General features: G+C 40.1%; 1 protein-coding gene across 2 annotated transcripts; it reads left to right on the plus strand.

Annotated features, from left to right (window-relative positions):
* Positions 1-1093: 1093 nt before the first annotated feature.
* Positions 1094-18492, plus strand: efemp2a (EGF-like fibulin extracellular matrix protein 2a). Of its 2 annotated transcripts, XM_086024295.1 has the most exons (12): positions 1094-1297; positions 8418-8477; positions 8574-8613; positions 9171-9219; positions 9979-10167; positions 10830-10952; positions 11039-11155; positions 13202-13321; positions 13398-13517; positions 14277-14403; positions 15852-16047; positions 17039-18492. In XM_086024295.1, the coding sequence occupies exons 5-12, from the start codon at positions 10023-10025 to the stop codon at positions 17210-17212; spliced, it is 1122 nt and encodes a 373-aa protein (XP_085880421.1). In that variant the 5' UTR covers positions 1094-1297; positions 8418-8477; positions 8574-8613; positions 9171-9219; positions 9979-10022; the 3' UTR covers positions 17213-18492. The 2 variants fall into 2 exon arrangements, with proteins under 2 accessions (XP_085880421.1, XP_085880420.1); XM_086024294.1 differs by having other exon boundaries at positions 8418-8613.
* The last annotated feature ends 1003 nt before the right edge of the window (positions 18493-19495 follow it).

Consider the following 19495-nt stretch of genomic DNA (forward strand, 5'->3'; position numbering starts at 1 on the left):
TCTCCGGCTTTAAAGGGAGAAACACGCACGGTAGAAATGCGGTTTGGCCTTCCTGTCCTTAATGGGTTAACAGTATTTGCTGTTCATATGACTTGCAATTGGGATGTAGTGAACATCTGTTGAGTGTTTTGGCAGAAAATTATGTGATTGTGTTGTTTTAAAAACCCAAAACCCCAGACCCATCAACACTGGCTGACTCACAAAAATACGCACAACACACAAGGGTTAAATGAAAGCCTATGTCTGTAAGCAAAAATTGGCCCCAAACCAGCTGAAAGGGTTACAAAATCCAACAATGCCTGAGGGTTAAAAAGCCAAGTTAACCTTCCGTAGGAACATATTTCATAACGTGCTGGAATGAAGCCTCCGATGGCGTCCGTCTTGAGTCACACGTCAACTACTGTAATGTGGGTTAAGCAACATCCAGAGCGCTTTGTAACACATCGAGACACGATGCATGCTTCTTGCGGGAATGAAGCAATGGCCGGCCGGAAATGATTCCAAGCGGCGTAACGGATTAGTCATGTACAAACATTGAGCGACACACTTGGAGAGTGATAATGATAGTAGTTTTGTTTGAATGCATTTCAAGGCAGAAACCCTTCATTCTTGCCCAGTAAGCGGACACTTTTTCCACTTTTGCTCGCTCACTCTTCCACTCTCTAATTTTTGTCAACATTCCATTTATTTCTCTCTTGCTCCCTGGCTATAAATATCCCACACGTCAGATTGGGAAGAGCTATTTTTTTTTTAGTGGCTTCATGGAAAAAGAAAGCCTGGGGAGGTAAATTTAGGTGTATGGGGGGTAAAATGGGAGACGGGTGGGAGAGCTTGGTCGGGGCTTTTGCGGGGGTTTTAGTTTAAACGAAACCAGGTGTGTTGTTGGAGCGGGATGGATGGCGGTTTAGGGGGGGTCGCGTGTGTGTGAATCTGTGAAGTTGTTGTTCGCTCGCCATTTGGACGGATTTTCGGGTATTTGGGCCGCAGACCAGGAATTCGCATCTCTAGACTGGGGAGGGGGGGTGTCAGGGAAATGGGGGCGTTGCAGGGGCGCTGCGCAGGGGGCCAGAGGGGGGTAAAACGAATGGGCGGTTTGCTCCCTCCTCTCTCTCTCTCTCTCTCTGTCTGGCTGGCTCGCCCTCCCTTCTCCTTCTGCATGTGTTCAGCTGCTCCAGCTGTCTCCCACTCAGTCTCTCAGGGTGCACCGCTTGGAGCTTTAGGGACCACTTCGCCGCAGTCGGACACGCCGGGATCAGGCCGACCAACACGACGTGCACATCTGAAACAAGACTTGCTGGTGAGTTCGCTTGACTTTATTTAATAGTTGACATCACCGTGGAATAACCCTCAGGCCCCGTACAATCGTACAACCCTTTCAGCTGCTTTGTGATTTGATTTCAAAGATTTTACTCCATAAAGTTTTTAACGAACATCAGCAGCAGCAGAGCTTTTGCTTCTTAAACTCAAATCAAATTTTTCTTCATGGTCAGCTGAGGGTATCTCCCCTTGTTAAAATCTGATGAAGTGCAGTCAACCATTAAACGCCTCTTTAGGAAACCCATTTTAACCCATTTTCCCAAATTGTATGTTTCGATCCAGTAACGGGGAATTAAATTTTCCCAAGTTTTCATGTGTTTCAATTGGTCAAAAGCGGCCACAATAGAGCCAAAAGGTACAATTAGAAGTAAACAGCACATCATTGATATATTTAAAGAGCTACATTTGGAAATGACAAACTCAACTCAACTTTTTCAATACAGCACTTTCCCAACAGCCGATGCTGTATTAAAGCACTGTACACAAAACTTAAATGAATAATAGTAATACTAACAATCATAAATAACCATACAGATTTTTCTCTAATCAAAATACACCTTAGCTCCCTTCAGATTGCCACTTTGTATAGAGGAAGTGCAGAGTTTTATTCTCTCACATGTGTGAAGCTGTTAGTAGATGAGAGAGAGGAGCGAGCTTGAAAGCTCCATTGACCAGGACCAGGGCGCCGATGTTACGGTTCAACAGGCTCCAAATTCCAGCTGCAGACAAAAATATCCCCACCCTTGGGAAGTTTCAACATTTGCATTAACACAGCTAAAATGGAGGACACGAATGGCCAGCATAGAGCCATTAAGGTTCATAAGGTTCAACCAGGGGTGTCCAAACGTTTTCCTGTGTGCTGCTAGAACCGATCCGGCCATCGATCACGTCTCTAAATTCAGAATAAAAAGAGCTGTAGTAAGATGGCAATTCTTAAAACAGTGTTTACTTGGGGATCATCTAATATGATGTGATCACAAATTAGACCTCGACTTGAAATACAGCGATGAAAAACTTTTTGTTTTCCACTAAAGTGTTATGAAGAGAAATTTAGTTACTTTTTATTTTGAATATTTTCTTGCATATCTTGAAGAACTATATGAAACCAGTATATTATTATTATTACTAGTAGGTGGCAGGTGCGTCGAAAAGTGTGTTGCGGGCTGGTTGAAATGTTATTTTCTTTATAGGCTGTGGGCCGCTGAAAAATGACGGCAGGCTACAAATGGCCCGCGGGCCAGATTTTGGACACCTATGGCTGAAATAAATGGCAGTTTATGACCTCGCGGTAATTGGGAGAGAGATGAGAAGAACCTCCTCTCTTTGTTGACATGTCACATGAGTGCACCAGCGCTCTACTTTTGGAGCGGCAGTATAGTAATGCGGCCCCATAATCACTGTAGTCAGCTCCTTGGCTCGGCACGTTTCAGCGGCTGTAATAGGAGGGTAGACATGCAGTGCGATTGTACAGCGTCGTCACCATCTCCGCGTCACGCAGGAAAGAGGCGACTGCAGGGTGAGCCGGGTCAAGTATATAAGTCCAAGTCTCGAGCGTAAAACAAAGGTGTTAAACTCAAAGAAGCCAAATCCGGCCCATGGCATCGCTTTATGTGGCCCAGAAGTACATAAAGTCAAGTAAATAAAGTGTGCCTGCTTTGGCTTTGTTCTTTTCTTTTTGGCAGAAAAACTGTAAAAAAAATTATCTTACAAAACTTTTTTTTTTCTTTCTTCAACAAATCCCCTTTTAGAATGAATTGAACAATACCGGCAATTGTGTACCTAAATATTTACTTGCCGCAAGTTTCCATGACATCTAATTTCAAATTCACTTTGTTGTGTTCACAAAAAAGTCCTGGAAAATAATAAAATACCATTGCAAGAGTAAACAATTACATAAAAGAGAAATAGGGGGAGGAGTCAAAGTTCTGTACTTAGGCGTCCATTTTTATATGATATATTAAAATGGACAGATGGGCCAGGGTCATAAGGCAAAAAAAAAAAATAATAAGTTAAAATATTTGTTTAAAATATGGAGTACAGTTTATTGTGACAAAAGAAGGCATTCTCATTTTTACTTTTTATAATTTGTACTTATTTACCTATAGTTAAATGAACCAGTTATTCAGCCAGATAAATGGTAACTGTATTTATATGTGAAATGTTATTTTTTTGCAAATACATATATATTTCTTAATTTACTATAAATCAATCAAGAAATTATTTAATAAGAAAAATATCAACATTTTAGTCACTGTATTTTTTTTGGGGGGACAACAAAATATAAGAGCTACATTAAGGCATCAAATTCTAAAGGGCGGTCGTACGGTGGATCGTGGCTCGCACATCTGCACCTCATAGTTCTGAGGCTGAGGATTCGAATCTAGGCTCAGTTCTTTCTTTCTGGAGTTTGCCACTGTATCAAAGACATTTATCTATACGGCACAATTTGTACATTGTGTATGTAGATTTTTTTTTAATGCCCCATGAGGTGGCATTTGAGGCTGTGGTTTAATCATATACAGTGCACCCCTGTTTAGCACAGGGAATACACACATACAACCAGAGCATACACAAAAAATACTCACTGGTATTTATTCTCTGTTTTGTGAGAATGTTGACTAATACTGGGAGATTAATCAGGGACCTTCTTTGCCTCTTCCTCTTGCTTTTAATTACACTGCATCTCTTCCAGTAGAGCTCAGTGTTGCCCCGCATGTTGTGGCACAATGTGGTACTACACCGAAAGGCGCACAACTCTAAATTCGGATAGTTGCGGTTTAATATTAGATAATTTGCCTAGTGACCTATTTTCTGTTTTTGTGTTCTGGCCAAAGCCATGTCTAAAATCAAAGTATTGATTTGGTGATGATTTGGTGATCTTTATGTCAAGCAACTGGGGAGAGGACCTTCATTTAGTTTCATTTGAATTTGTGGCAGGCCTCTGTCCCGACCCTTCGCCAATAGCCAGAGTTCACTTAATGGCCTTCGGTGTGAAAAGCATCAGGAGGGCAACAAACCATTGTCTCGATCCTTATTGTCAGCGCGAATGACAAATCGGGCCTTTGACCCACTTGGCAGGTCGAGCCGGTGGAGCATCACAGCAGGGCGCTGGGTTCTAGAAGAGAATTTCACACGAGGCCCACCGCCATCCATCAGTTGTATTTTGCAGGTGGAGCCCTCCCAGCGGTATCAGGGCGTGCTCCGGCTTCTCTGTGCCCGGCCGAGCAGATCAACACCAGGTCTGCTCATGTGGACTTGCGTGTCCGCGTGTGGTCCCCCTGTGTGTTTTTCCAAGTCCGCAGGTGGTCACTTGTGTAAGCGAGCTGACATTTTGCCTGTTAAATTGGGCTGACTGACAATTTTAAAAATGGACCCGCAGAGGTCAGAGCCCCAATCCTTATTGGATCGTGTCCAAGTCCCGCTGGGCTGCTGTGAAATCAAATGTATGTTTGTCTTTGCCAGAGGCGACAAAAGTAATCACACTCTGTACTTAAGTAGAAGTTTGAATGCTCGTGTGAAAAAAAAAGACCCAGGAAAAAGTAGAAGTAAGAATTAAACTCCTTTACTTACTTTGTAGGATGAATTGCAAAAGTTGACTCTGAAGTTAAAAAGTATGAATGGATTTTAGTCTCAACTACATGTATACAAATTTCGTCAGAATTTTACCTTTTGGCTTTTTTACATCATCTAATCATCTGCAGGGGTTGAATAAAAACTTAACAAACCTATTTGGACAAAGTACAGATATGTGTTTTCAGTTGTAAAAAGTAGTCAGAAAACGAAATACTCAAGTGAAGTACAAATGCCCGAAAACTGTACAGACGTATAGTATGAAAGTATTTGTACTTGGTTACTTGTTCCCACCACTAGTGTTTGCCACAACTCCAAACACACGTGATGCACGTTCCTTTTATTTTCAAGTCGTTTACTTATACCACGGGTGTGTAAACTTTTGTTCTCCAAAAGACACATTTACAATAGAATAAAATAGCCTTATTATCATTGTTGTACACTGTAAAGTACGAAAATGATTATTAAAAAGGTCAGATGGACCGATTGAGGTTAAAAAAAAAAGTTAAAATGTGTATGTAAAATGTGACTATTACTTAGAATATTTTAAGAATAAACTAATCCCCCATTCTTCATATGCGATAGGGACCTAACCCTTGTGCAAATAAGTGACATATCCACAAAATGCTAATTGCCTATATTAATAATTGAAATATACCACAAACTGTGATACCAAACAATTGAATATAATTTCAACAAAAAACGTACCCTTGAAAATGAATGGCTTACAAATACTTTTTTTTTTTTTTTTTTTTAATTCACCCGAAGTTCACATATCCATTTGGCAAAGACTTACTAACTTAAAAACTTAATAACAACCCAGGCTAAACTTAGCTCCTCCCAAATACACAAAGCATGTCTGATGACTCTTGATAATGTAAATGCTCAAAACGGAGCAGTATGTCGCTCATGGGCCATAACTTTTCCCACCCCTGCCCTATTGGACCCATGGGGGGGTTTCCCCAGAAAAACAATACTCTGGGAACCACGGGCGAGCCAGGGCATCCCAGCTAAGAAACGGCGGCCACATCCTCACCGCTGGCATTCCAGTCATCCGCTGCCGGCCACAGTCAGTCACCTCATCCCAGACGGATTGGTCACTTTGTTTTTGGTACTTTTGCATCACATTTCGACCCGTCCAGTACTCACATGCATTCATTCAATCAAAGCAAAAAAATACACACTCTTAAATGTACTTAAGACAAAAAAATTTGTAATGTGTTTTTTGAGAAGGAAAATAGCGCTTTGTAGTATTGTAGTTGGTAAAACATATAGTAATAACATAATTAAATGAAGAATCAAACAGATTGTGTGCCATGATTTACAGAGGTGGGCATTTTATTCAAATTTGCCAGTCCGTTTTGTGCCATCCGTCTGCAGCCTGGGTAGCCTTCCGCTTTCCATCTACCTGCTTCCCTAAGCCCTTCCGTTGACCAACTCATCCCTAACCCTTACCCTAACTCTTGGCCACCTCTTGGCAGTATCATCCTGGCATATGGATATACATGGAGACGGTCAAGTAAGCTCTGTAAGTTGTTTTTCAACTAGGTTAAAGAATATATGCCTGTGAGTATTGTTATATGATCAGTCTACATGTATTGCTGCTCCGTTTGTGTTCAAATAGCCGTTGGTACTAAAACCACAACCACAACTATCGATGCTAACCGTTAGCATTTCAGTGGCGTTTTGAATTGTTTGTTAGGATTAAGCTAAGCAAACTTCCCTTAGGCAAAGCTATATGGTTATTTACACAATGCATAATTCTCTCTTTTTTTATGTTTACTTGGACAGTTAGTACAGCATTTAGATGAAATACTCTGGTAAAGTATAGCTAGCTGAAAACTCTACTCAAGGACAGTAAGCAAGTGTTTGTACTTAGTGACTTCCCACCAGTGTGGTCCAGTTAGGTCACGTACTGCGGGCATCTTGGTATGTTATGCGTCTCAAGACACAAATAGCCCGTGATGTCACGCTCTTGTCTTGGGGGGGGGTGATGGGGGGAGAACCACGTCAAGTCTTGTGCTCTGCACTTTGTCTTGTGAGCGAGCTGCCGCTGATTATAACTCCCTGTCATGCGTTCAAACTGCAGCTGCTTGTCATGCACTCGTGTGGCCCTTTTGCAGGGCTAGGTTCCATATTTAGTAACTTACTGTATGTCCATGGTAAATACGCCTTAACTATGAGGTTGTGCAATCGGGTGATTTCTAACAGCCAATTGGGAAAGAGATGACCGTGGAAAACAAGCATCTGTACATTTTCAATACTGCTTTTAATATTCAGGGTAGCCTATCCCACCTGGCAGCTAGTCAGTGGTAAGGCGCAATTTTTTTTTTTTTTTTAAGTTTCAAATGTTTCATAATACAACGTTGTAGTGCCCACCCGGAAAAGAAAAGAAGACTTACACTATGATGGCGAATTTACCCTTACGCGCATGCGTATAATCTTTTTTTTTTTTTCAGAACATGACCCTCCTTTATTTGCAGACCCCCCCACTCATCTCATGATTTTTAATGGTGTGGTTAAAAAAAAAATCGGAAGTTTTTTTTATCATGACAAAACACTGTTTACAGTATGTATGTACAGCATATTCACGGCATCCATGAGTTCACCTGTTAGAGAATTAAAAAAAAAAAAAAAAAGGAGTAATTTGCTGGTGCGCGAAATAATGTACTTGTATGAACCAGTCCGTGGCTACAGCAAATTAGTGCTTCTCCTTTGCGCTTGTATCTCACCATTGTCACATTATTAATAAAGGTGATTATCGCTATATCACAAATTATTTCACTTTTAGAGGGGTGGCAATTATTTGCAGAAATTTGGTGTTGGTTGTTGGGTCCCTATCCCCGGTGAATAGCTGGGCTCCACTGTACTAGAACATTGTAGCACCATAGAGAGTTTCTATGTGACTGACTGTAAACTAGCCAAGGTATTCTTGCAAGCCGTTACAGTCTGCCAGGCTAAAGACACAGAGGGCTTTCTGTACGCTGCCAATAGAAAAAAAAAAGAAAAAAAAAAAGGTATTTGTGTAATGTTAATGTGCAGCTGCAGGACGTCACAATGTTCATGTTCTTCTACCTGCTGAAAGTCACGCTCGTCAATTAGCAATCAAGGCCACACTGTTTGGCAGACAAACAGGCCGAGCAGTCCAAGTTGACTACTTTTTTTTTGCTGTAAAATGCTATAAATGAAACATAAACTACCATGTGTACCCATGAATGCCAAAGGATTGACAACAAAGTCTGCTTGCTTAATGCTAACACATAATGCCAAACACCATAGACAGGCAAATGAAAATTAGCATTGATGTATTTATGAACACATGCAAACAGAACAGGCAACAATATTCACAGGCACACATTCCCTCGACTCTGTGGGAACAATAACTCTCACTGGAGCATCAAACATTTTTTAGGGGACTTTCTCTGCCTCTTCTTAATTACGTCGCATGTCTTCCAGTAGGCCTCAGTTGAATGGCAACATTTTGTTGGATTCGTGACATGTGTCATGTTGTCATTTCCTCTTTCCCTCAGATGCTGAGCGACTGCGCCGCCCATCCAAAGTCAACTGCCTCGCCCCTGCCTCATCGCCGTGTGCGTGCGCGTGTGTGTGTGTTTATGTGTGTTCCAGTCTCACGTGGTTAGTATGCAGGGGGCGTGTGTGTCAATCGTGTTCGTGCTCCTCCACAGCGTCATTTCACAGCCGCCCAAAGAAATTGACACCCAAACGGTACGGATGCATCACTTACAATACAATACAATACCATTTTATTTATGTCGCGCATTTCATAACAGCTAGGACACGCACACACCCACACACACATTCTTTTTTTTACAAAGATCCCTTTCTGCTGGCAGCTTGTAGGGATATTTTGCTCCTATTTTTTTTGGCTGAGTTTTACTTTCCATCAATCTCAACAGGTAAATTTTTTCCCAAATGATAAAAAATAGTCATATAATAGTAATGATTATACATCTGAAAAGTAAATACTGAGGTGACATTTGGTTAGTTAAAATGTCACAATTCCCATATTTACCTTTCAAGTGCACACAGTAAACAAACTGCATGTATGAATTTGTACACATTTAACTGCGATGTATGTATGTTAAAACAGGATTCAATTGTCCATATGTACTATACAGTATCATTATTAACATCTGTTCATTGGTCCATGGCCTACTGTTAGATGATGTTTTTTTTTTTTTCCAAATCATTTTTATGTACTGCGTGTTTATATTTGGTTTGCTTATTTATCAGTTTGTCTCATAGTGATGTGCTCTTTCTAGGAATGCACAGATGGCTATCATTGGGATCCTCAGACAGAGCACTGCAAAGGTAAAGCAGGAAATTATAATTGTGATTATTATGTTGATTATTATCATTATTAGTTGTAACCCTCAGGCCTTGATGGATTTGACTACACATTCATTCGGTGTGTTCATTGCCATTTTTGCCTTGCTTTTAGTCCTTTAGAACGGTTTGTTTTCCAAACATTTATTTAGGTACAATTTTTTATTTAAGTTGTTCCCTAATAATCATTATTCAAGTAAAGTAAAGAGAGAGAGAGAGAGAGAGAGAGAGAGATGTTTTATTATTATTATGTTATTCTTATAATATTATTTATTAATATATTATATGTTCAAACTGTGCATAATGTTATAGTGACTAACATACACTTTTTAGCAATAAAGCCTCTGCCTTGAAGAATGGGGTGGCGTTGGGCGATCAATCGATCTATTTATGTAGTCCTACTTTTTTCTAAGATAAAGTCTGAATATTATGATATCAAAGTAAAAGTTTAACAAGGGAAGCAAATTATATTTGAACAAGTGAAATATATCCTAATACAAATCCATCTTTTTACCTTGGTCAAAGAAATACCTGATAATAAAAAAAAAAAACTAAACTAAAGCAAAACAGTTTCAAAAAGAAAATACTGAATCCAATACACTATGAGTATGACTGTATATGAAAAATGCTAAACTATTATTAGCCTGCCTAATCACAAAAAGCAGGGGATTCATGGATGCTTTGACTCCGATGCACACGTTGGCCGTCCTTGAGTGTGTGACGTTTGCGTTTGTGTGCTGTCAGACATCAACGAGTGCGAGACCATCCCGGACGCGTGCAAAGGGGAGATGAAATGCTTCAACCACTACGGAGGCTACCTGTGCCTCCCGCGCTCGGCCTCGGTCATCCCGGCCCCCGAGCCCCCCATCGCGCCCACTGAGGCCTTCAACCCCTGCCCCCTGGGCTACGAGCCTCAGGGAGACAGCTGCATGGGTGAGTGTGGCCGTGGACAGGTGGTCCACATTGTGGAGGACATGGTGGAAATGGACTGGTATTTATGATGGGGGGGGGGGGGGGGGGGGCAAGTGGCCGTGGCAGGTGTTGGTGCGGTCTGAGTGGGTGTCAATGAATGTGATTGTCTCTGTGGGGGTGGTGTGTGTGTGGGCCAGGCACAGTGTGTAGGAATTTGGTAGCTTTCGCACGCCGACAGCTGCTGTGTTGCATGAAAATGCCGATGAAAACATGAACGCTAACCGCTTCCTGGTTTTTTCACCTCAAAAATATTTTGGAACTTCAAGCAAAACTGCGCACGATTTGACATTTGCACTAGATCTGTGATTTTAGAATGTCCCTAGTAGTACTAGCTATAGGTAATTTTTTTAGAATGGAATTTCATTTTTCGCACCCCGCTATTTCGCATGATTTTAAGCAATCCTTTTTCGTTTTCTAAAGTATACAACACAGGCAAGTGTGAATCCACAGTTTGCATGCTTTCAGTGTACTACCACATTGTGCCATACATGGAGGGCAGCACTGAGCTCTGTCGGTTGTAGATGCAGCGTAATTCACCTAGCGTGGACGTGTCTGGTACGTATCCCCCGCAATAACGGGGGTTGACTGTATAATTGACCAGCATCGTTCCTTTCCAAGCGCAGACGTGGACGAATGCGAGCGCGACGAGCACGACTGCCAGCCCAGCCAGCAGTGCATCAACACGCTGGGGGCCTTCACCTGCCAGTGCCCCGACGGCTACCGCAAAGTGGGCACCGAGTGCATCGGTGAGGCGCCAGACCTTTTGTTTTTTTTGCAGCAGGCTGAAGAATGTGTGTGATTAACCGTGGGCCGCCCTCTGCTCCTCCGCCAGACATCGACGAGTGCAGGTACCGGTACTGCCAGCACCGCTGCGTCAACGTTCCCGGCTCCTTCACGTGCCAGTGTGAGCCCGGCTTCCAGCTGGCGGGAAACAACCGCTCTTGCGTCGGTGAGTTTTCATAAGGATCAGCGGCTTTTTGGAAGGGAGTTCAAGCCTACCACTGCCTTTGAGGTTTGTGTGATTGGCCGAAGCGGCGGTGGCTTTGGCATATATTCCCAATGAAAGCCAGGCGTCCATTTTCTGTCGTGTTTAGCCTCATTATGGTCCCGGGTGAGCTGGAGTCTGTCCTGGATGAGGTTGCATCAGAGACAGTTCGCACCCTGGTCTGGTCGCCAGTTTTGCCTTTTTTATTTTAGTTTGCAATAATTCCTTTTTACAAGCAGGTTGTTTACTTTTTATTAGTTTTTATTATTACACTTCATCTTAGTTTAGTTTTTATTAGTTTTAGTATTATTTTTGTCAAGTGCAAGATGTATTTAAAGAAAAAAAAGGATTACAAAATTTAAAACAAATTCAAAATAAATTAGTTTTACAAACGTAAGATGTAGTTTTCAGTTAGATTTACTGTTTGTAAAAAGCATTTTGGCTTTTGTTTTATTTCGTTAGCAAAAATGTTTTTTCAATTTTAGTTTTTGGTTATTGCATTAGTTTTTGTCAACTTGGTTTTTATATATTATTTTCTTTTTTAAAATACACACTGAAAAAAATGCTGTCCATCATTTACTCAATTTTATTTCGTCAAGTGGATGCACGAAATAAAATCATATGAATCCAGATAAATGTTTTAATAAGACTATACATCTACTTTAAAAATGTATCTGGATGTATTTTCAGTGGGGTACGCAAAGTATTCAGACCCCTTGAAAATTTTCACTTTCTGTATCATTGCAGCCATTTGCCAAAATCAAAAAAGTTCATTTTATTCCTCATTAATGTACACTCAGAACCCCATCTTGACAGAAAAAAACTGAAATGTAGACATTTTTTCATTTTTATGAAAAAGGAAAAACTGAAATATCATTTGGTCATAAGTATTCAGACCCTGTGCTCAGTATTGAGGAGAAGCCCCTTTTGAGCTCGTACAGCCGTGAGTCCTCTTGGGAATGATGCAACAAGTTTTTCACACCTGGATTTGGGGATCCTCTGCCATTCTTCCTTGCAGATCCTCTCAAGTTCTGTCAGGTTGGATGGTGAACGTTGGTGGACAGCCACTTTCGGGTCTCTCCAGAGATGCTCGATCGGGTTTAGGTCAGGGCTCTGGCTGGACCAGTCGAGAACGGTCACACAGTTGTTCTGAAGCCACTCCTTTGTTATTTTAGCCGAATGCTTCGGGTCATTGACCTGTTGAAAGGCTTCGGCCCAGTCCGAGGTCCTGAGCACTCTGGAAGAGATTTTCCTCCAGGATATCTCTGTACGTTACAGTCATCTTTCCTTCAATTGCAACCAGTCGCCCTGTCCCTGCAGCTGAAAAAAAAACCCACAACATGATGCTCCCACCAACATGTTTCACTGTATTGGGCAGGTGATGAGCAGTGCCTGCTTTTCTCCACACATACCGCTGAGAATTAACAGCAAAAAGTTCAATCTTGGTCCCATCCGACCAGAGAATCTTATACTCCATGCAGGCTTTCATGTGTCTTGCACTGAGGAGAGGCCAGGTCGAGGAAGAGTTGTGGTCACCCCAAACTACTTCCATTTGAGGATTATGGAGGCCACTGTGCTCTTAGGAACCTTGAGTGCTGCAGAAATTCGTTTGTAACCTTGGCCAGATCTGTGCCTTGCCACAATTCTGTCTGATCACCTAGATAGACCTTTCCTAATCAAGTCCAATCAGTTTAATTAAACACAGCTGGACCCCAATAAAGGAGCAGAACCATCTCAAGGAGGATCAGAAGAAATTGACAGCATGTGAGTTAAATATGAAGGGCGCTGCAAAGGATCCGAATACTTATGACCATATGAAAAGTAACAAGCCTGTTTTGACTAAGAAAGGTTCCAGATATGTTTTCAAATGTCGGAATTAGAAGTAAAACAAAGTTGTCTGAAAAAGAAAAACTCCAGGAAAGAACCGATAGCTGAAAAATTACTAGTTGGCCAAAGGTTGTGATGCTGCTTGTTGAAACGAGAGCCTGAGTGCGCGTCGTTTCCTTTCAGATGTGAATGAGTGCGACATGGGCGCCCCGTGTTCTCAACGCTGTTACAACACATACGGCACCTTCCTGTGCCGCTGCGAGCACGGCTACGAGCTGGCGGCCGACGGCTTCGCTTGTAACGGTGAGTGGCCGAATCACGAGAAGGTGTGACGTGGGAAGCGAGCCCGCTTTGAGTGACGGCGCGTTGACTGTGACAGACGTGGACGAGTGCAGCTACTCCAGCTACCTGTGCCAGCATCGCTGCGTCAACCAGCCTGGAAAGTTCTCCTGCGTGTGCCCTGAGGGATACCAGCTGCAAGGCACGCGACTCTGCCAGGGTGAGTCACGATGCATGCGCGCTTCCCCTCGCAAACGCACGCAACAAAGTGTTTGGAGAAAAAAAAAGTGCAAGTTTTAAGAGGAAGTTGAATATCTTGTTTTAGGATCATTTTGGTAGGAAATAGGAACATCTGAAAATATTTTTTAGGAGGAGATTGAATATTGTTTTCGAATTTTTACTTTTTTATATTTTAAAATAAAGTTATATGATATTTTAGAAGAGAGTTGAATTTATTTTGGGGAGATTTTCTTTTCTGGAAATCAATTTCAATTTATTTTTAAAGAAAAGCTGAATAGTTTTCAAGAAAAAAGTTCCATATGTTTTTTAGAAGAAAGTTGAATATCTATTTTGTTTTTTTGTTTTTTTAGGAAAAAAAATATTTTTCTTTCCTAGAGGTTTTTCAGAAATATTTTTTAGAATCAAGCTGAATATTTTTTGACAAGTTGAACATTAAAAAAGTTTCAAAGAAAGTTAATTTTTTTTCATAGAAAAAAATGAAAGGAAGTTTCAACATTTTTGGAAGAAAAATATTTTTATAGATGAAATTCAATATTTTAAAAATATGTTCAATACATATGTAGGATATAAAATATGTACAAAAAGTACAATTATCAATTAAAAAGAAAGAAAACATTTTCAAGGAAAAAAAGTTATATATTTCTGCTAACAAAAGTTGGGGGAAAAAATTGGTGTCCCTAGACCCCAAAGGTTTGCACCCCCATGGACTAAAGCGATATTGTGTTGCCTGCTTGTGCAGATATCAACGAATGCGAAACAGGCGAGCATCAATGCACGGACACGCAGACGTGTGTCAACATCCATGGACGATACCAGTGCGTGGACGCCAACAGATGCCTGGACCCGTACGTGCAGGTGTCCGACAAGTGAGTGCCTGCCCATCTGCTCTCACACACACACACGCACACACACACACCCACACACGCACACACCCCCACACCCACGCTCACACACACACATGCTCCCAATATGTTGGCCTTCAACGTCCACTCACACACTCTGTACAATTTCCACGTTGACCACCCCGCACCCCCCTTGCTTTGTTGAATTGCTAACAGGTGGAAGACATACACACATTCAAACCAATAGCAAATGTGGAATTTGCATGTGTTTTATGAGTATCTTATGACTTAAAAGTATGTGAAAGGCTGTTACAAGTAGAGATATTGATAAAAATATTCACCATTTTCAATCGTATTTTACATATACGTTCCAATTTTGGAGGACAGAACAATTATTCAGCAAATAAAAACACACATACAGTATGAAATAATAACAATAAAACTTAGCCTATATAGAAATGTTGTTTTGGGATTAGGGTTATTTTATATTGATTGTATATTGACGTGACATATTTAATGGACTATCCAGCACGTGTGCATTTTGAAAAATATATTTTTTATTTATATTTGGTGTACCGCAACGTAATGTAACTGTTTCTAAACTGTTCTAATTTGCGCTCAACAATTTGGGAAAGCAAACGCGAACAACGCTCTGCTGACCTCTGCTGGTTGATTTTGTAACTGCTCTTTCAAGAGAACACAAGTGATCTGTACATTGTTCACAAAAATTGTGTGTCTTTTCGAAAATCACATTTCCCTGGGAAAAGGTTGTAGAATCAAAGATAAAAATGTTGAGAATAAAATTTGAATAAAGAATTAAAGTTGTGACGGGTAACGTATATTTTCAAGAATGTTTTCACTGGGGAAAAAACGTCTACTTTTTATGCAAAAAGTTCTCTAGTATTTTTTAAATTTAAAAAAACTACCCTCATTTTCAAAGATTAAAAAAATCTTATTTTTAAATTTTTTCCTACAAAAAACATTTATGATTTCAAGGGAAAAAATCAGATCAATGAGAAAAAGTTTAGATTTTTTTTTCAAAAAACGTTTTGTAAAAGTTGAATATTTTTGAGGGAACATTATTTCTTTTAGGGAAAAAGTTGGTTATAATATTTTAGCAAAAAGGTGGCAAATTGCATATTTTGTGAAAGTTATGTAATTACAAAAAAATTATTATAAAAAAAATTTATATATATATATATATATATATATATATATATATATATGTATATATATGTATGTATGTATTCTTTTTTTTATTTTATGTAAAGATTGTAGGTTTGAGGAAAAAAAAATCTATTTTCAAGGAAAAAAATGAATATATTTGTGTAAAAATGTATATTTTTGAGTAAAAAGTCCTGGAGTGAAGAATGCTGAGCACTCACCTCGGCTGGCTCATTTCTGAACGTTGTCCTAGCTATGAAAGCTTTTGATGATGATGCAGTATCTTCACTCTGTTTGTGCGTTCACAGCCGCTGCGTGTGTCCCGTGACGAAGGCGGCGTGCCGAGATCTGCCGTTCTCCATCGTGCACCGCTACATGAGCATCACGTCGGAGCGCTCGGTGCCGTCCGACATCTTCCAAATTCAGGCCACCAGCGTCTCCCCGGGGGCCTACAACACTTTCCGCATACGCGCCGGCGACACGAACGGAGACTTCTACATCAGGGTGAGAACGCGCTACGAGAAAACGGGATAGTAAAAAAAGTCTAAAAAAGTTGGAAATTGTTTAGAATTATTTTAGGGCAAACTTTTCCAGAAGAAAGTAATTTATTATGGAATCATAGCTGTGCCATCAGAATTTCAATTTTTATATCTAACACAGAATTTTATACCATCAAAAAATGTTGTTGAAAATGTAGTCATTTTTTAAAACTGAATTTTGAACGCAGATTCTCCTTCCCATCGAATTGCTATATTTGTGCATCAAAAATTCAGAATAGAAATTTTGTTTAAAAAATCATAACTCAATGTAAAAAATTCTGTGTTATTTTTTTAAACTCATTTTTGACAAATTGTTCTTGCCATCAAGCACTGTTTTTCTAAGTATAAAAATTTGTCAAAATATTTGTTAAAAAATTCAAAATCCAGTCTCAAAATTTCAGTGTCATTTTGTCAACTGAATTTCTAACACGGATTTTCCTTACCATCAAATTGCTAATATTTTCCCCGTCAAAAATTCAGCATAAAAGTTTTGTTTGAAAAATCAAAACTCATTAACAAAATATCAAGATTCAATGTAAAAATATTTGTTGTCACTTTAAAAAAAAATCTTTTAACAGTTTGTTCTTACCATGAAACATTATTTAAGTCCAAAAATTCTGTCAAAATTTTTTGTCTGTTCAGCTCTGTACAGCTCAATTCTGTCGTTTTTTTAAAACTGAATTTCTGACACATGCTTTTTTTCCATCAAAAATTCGGTGTAAAAAAAGCCAGCGTTATGTGAGTGAATTTTTGACAAAAAATATATTATAAATATTTATATATTATATAAATGATGTATAAATATTTATTTCAACTGAAATTTTGACACAGATTGTTGGAAGCTATACTGGCATAAACCAAACTTGCGTGAACTCACAAGCTGTATACGACATGCGCTGCTGGTCGCATGTCCACTAAGTTGATTTTGTGTGTGTGTGTTTTATTTCTTCGTTTAGCAAATCAACAATATCAGCGCCATGCTGGTCCTGGCCCGCGCTGTGTCAGGGCCACGCGAGTACACGCTGGACTTGGAGATGGTTTCGGTCAACCCGCTGCTCAGCTACCAGGGCAACTACCAGAGCAGCTCCGCCCTCAGACTCTCCATCTACATCGGCCCCTACACCTTCTAACGCCCGCCAACCAACCGACGCCCGCAACAGGCGGGAGGGACGACGATCCACCGACGGAAACGCAAAGAGGAGGCCGTGCGCAACTCTCAAGTCGTCTTCAACTGTGCAAACATTTCTCTTTTGGATCTTTTGAGTTGTTTCCACACATCACACACATGGAAATCCCTTTCAGCATTTCTTTCATGTCCTACTAGTGCGCCGAGTTAGGAATGACAACGAATGCACGACCAATAAATGCTCAAACGGCTTTACGGAAGGCCAATTGCGCATGTCCAGTATGCCATATTTTTCACATCAGAAGGTCCATGTACTAGTATCCTCTTTGTCCTCACTAATAAGACCATTCAGTGCACTTGTAGTATAACTAGGGTACGCTAGTAGTTTAACTGTGTGTCTCGCTTGTAACTTTTTCCACCACTACTGCCAGTTTTTACCCTGCGAGCACACATTTCAGCCTTACTAGTAACACTACTAGGCCCAATTAGTAGGCTTGTGTGACGCACTAGTAGCCCCCTTATCAGGGATATCGACTAAATGCTCAAGCAGATGTAAGGAGGCACCTCTACTATTGAAGCATTCCATGATAACTAGTACAGTATCATTTTGTAATGTTATTAGTCATACTAGTAGAGCAGAGTTTTCAACCAGTGCACAGTTTTGTCGCACTAGTGACTTGTGGTTGTCCTACTAGTATGCCAAAGTTGCTTTACTAGTTTGCAGAAATGTCATGCAGTAGCGGAAGGCAGAAGTATGACTTAGTCATTCTACTAGTATGCTGAAAGATTGTACTAGTACATGGACCATAAGCGGATATCAAGGATAGGGACTAGATGCTCAAAACGGCTTTCCGTTGACACACACTGATGGACTTTGAGTTCAGTCGCCTGCGAAGGCTGATAACAAAAGAGTGGGACGAGTGTGTGTGTGTGTGTGTGTGTGTGTGCGGGTGTGTGTGAGTGTGTTCTTCCCGTTCCTTTTCTTGTAGTGATCTGCTAAGCACAATCTTCAAATGTTTTCTTTTCTTCTTCTTGATGCCTCCTAGATTTGCAACTTTGGAACATCTAGTTTGTATTTTTCTTCTCTCTGTCTTACATTTTCAACCCCAATAAAAACACAATACTTTGATCTCTAATCATTAGGATTTTTTTTTCAAAAGTATACATCATTTTTTCTGTTCCCACCCCAAACCATTTGTTTAGATATACCTTTTGTCCAAAACATTTGTTTTCTTTTCTTGACAATATGCAGTCTTTTTGAAAATAAATGTTTTTTTAATGGAATTTTGACTCCCCCAAAATGCACACAATTTAAAAAAATAAATAAAAATATGCAACATTCTTGAAAACATACTGTATTACTTTTTTGCTCAAAAACAGATTACATTTACTGACAACCTATTTCTCAATCCCGCAACTTTTTTTCTCATCTAAAAAAATGTCTACACCTTTTTTTTTTCCTCAGGATAAAAATACCGAACTTTCTTCCCCTCAAAAATAGCGTTTTTTTCGTCAGATATCTATATATTTTTTAAAGAAGTTTTTTCTTCAGAAATATAACTTTTTTTTAAATGCACAACTTTTCCGTCAGAAATAGCCTAAATAATTTCACCCCTACAAATCAATTTTTTTTCTTAAAAACCAAACTTTTTTCCCTCTAATATGGCACTTTTTGCACAGAAAATATATACCCAAGACAGTGTACCCAATCTAGACAATGTAGAATGCAGCTTTATTGTTTCCCGCTGTGTGATGCATCACACTGGATCAAGTTCATCTTGAATAATTAATGAAGGAGGTGGAGCCATGAGCAATTGTTGTTGCTGCCTCACGCGCCAGCAACAACAACAATCCTCCATTTTGTGTAACGCTGATCCTCAGGAAGATCATGAGTGAGTTGACTTGGGGCAAGAAGGGTTCAGTGATGTCAGTAATTGACGGCCTAACCCCCCCCCCCTCAAATTTTTTTAAAAAAAACTGTAATTGCTTATAGATGCCACAAGATGGCGGCAGTCAAAACTCTTCTTTTCTCCTGGACAAGGCAATACAATAATATGACCAAATGAAGCTCCTCCCCTCAATTCAATATGGGTTTTGTTTTTGTTAAGACATGGCTTTGGCCTGAGCATAAAAAAACAAAATTGCTGAGTTTGTTCTTTGGTGTGGCGCGGATATTTTGACTTACACTCACACATTGTGTTTCTGCATGGGGTAAAAATAAGGTGGGAGTGTGAGGAAAAAAAACTGTTTGGCAGTCCACTGGTGTTCACTCCTCGCAATTCCAAGA

Source organism: Filicampus tigris, chromosome 2 (assembly GCF_054856515.1).
Source record: "Filicampus tigris isolate MCC_2025a chromosome 2, RoL_Ftig_1.0, whole genome shotgun sequence".
Lineage (NCBI taxonomy): Eukaryota > Metazoa > Chordata > Actinopteri > Syngnathiformes > Syngnathidae > Filicampus > Filicampus tigris.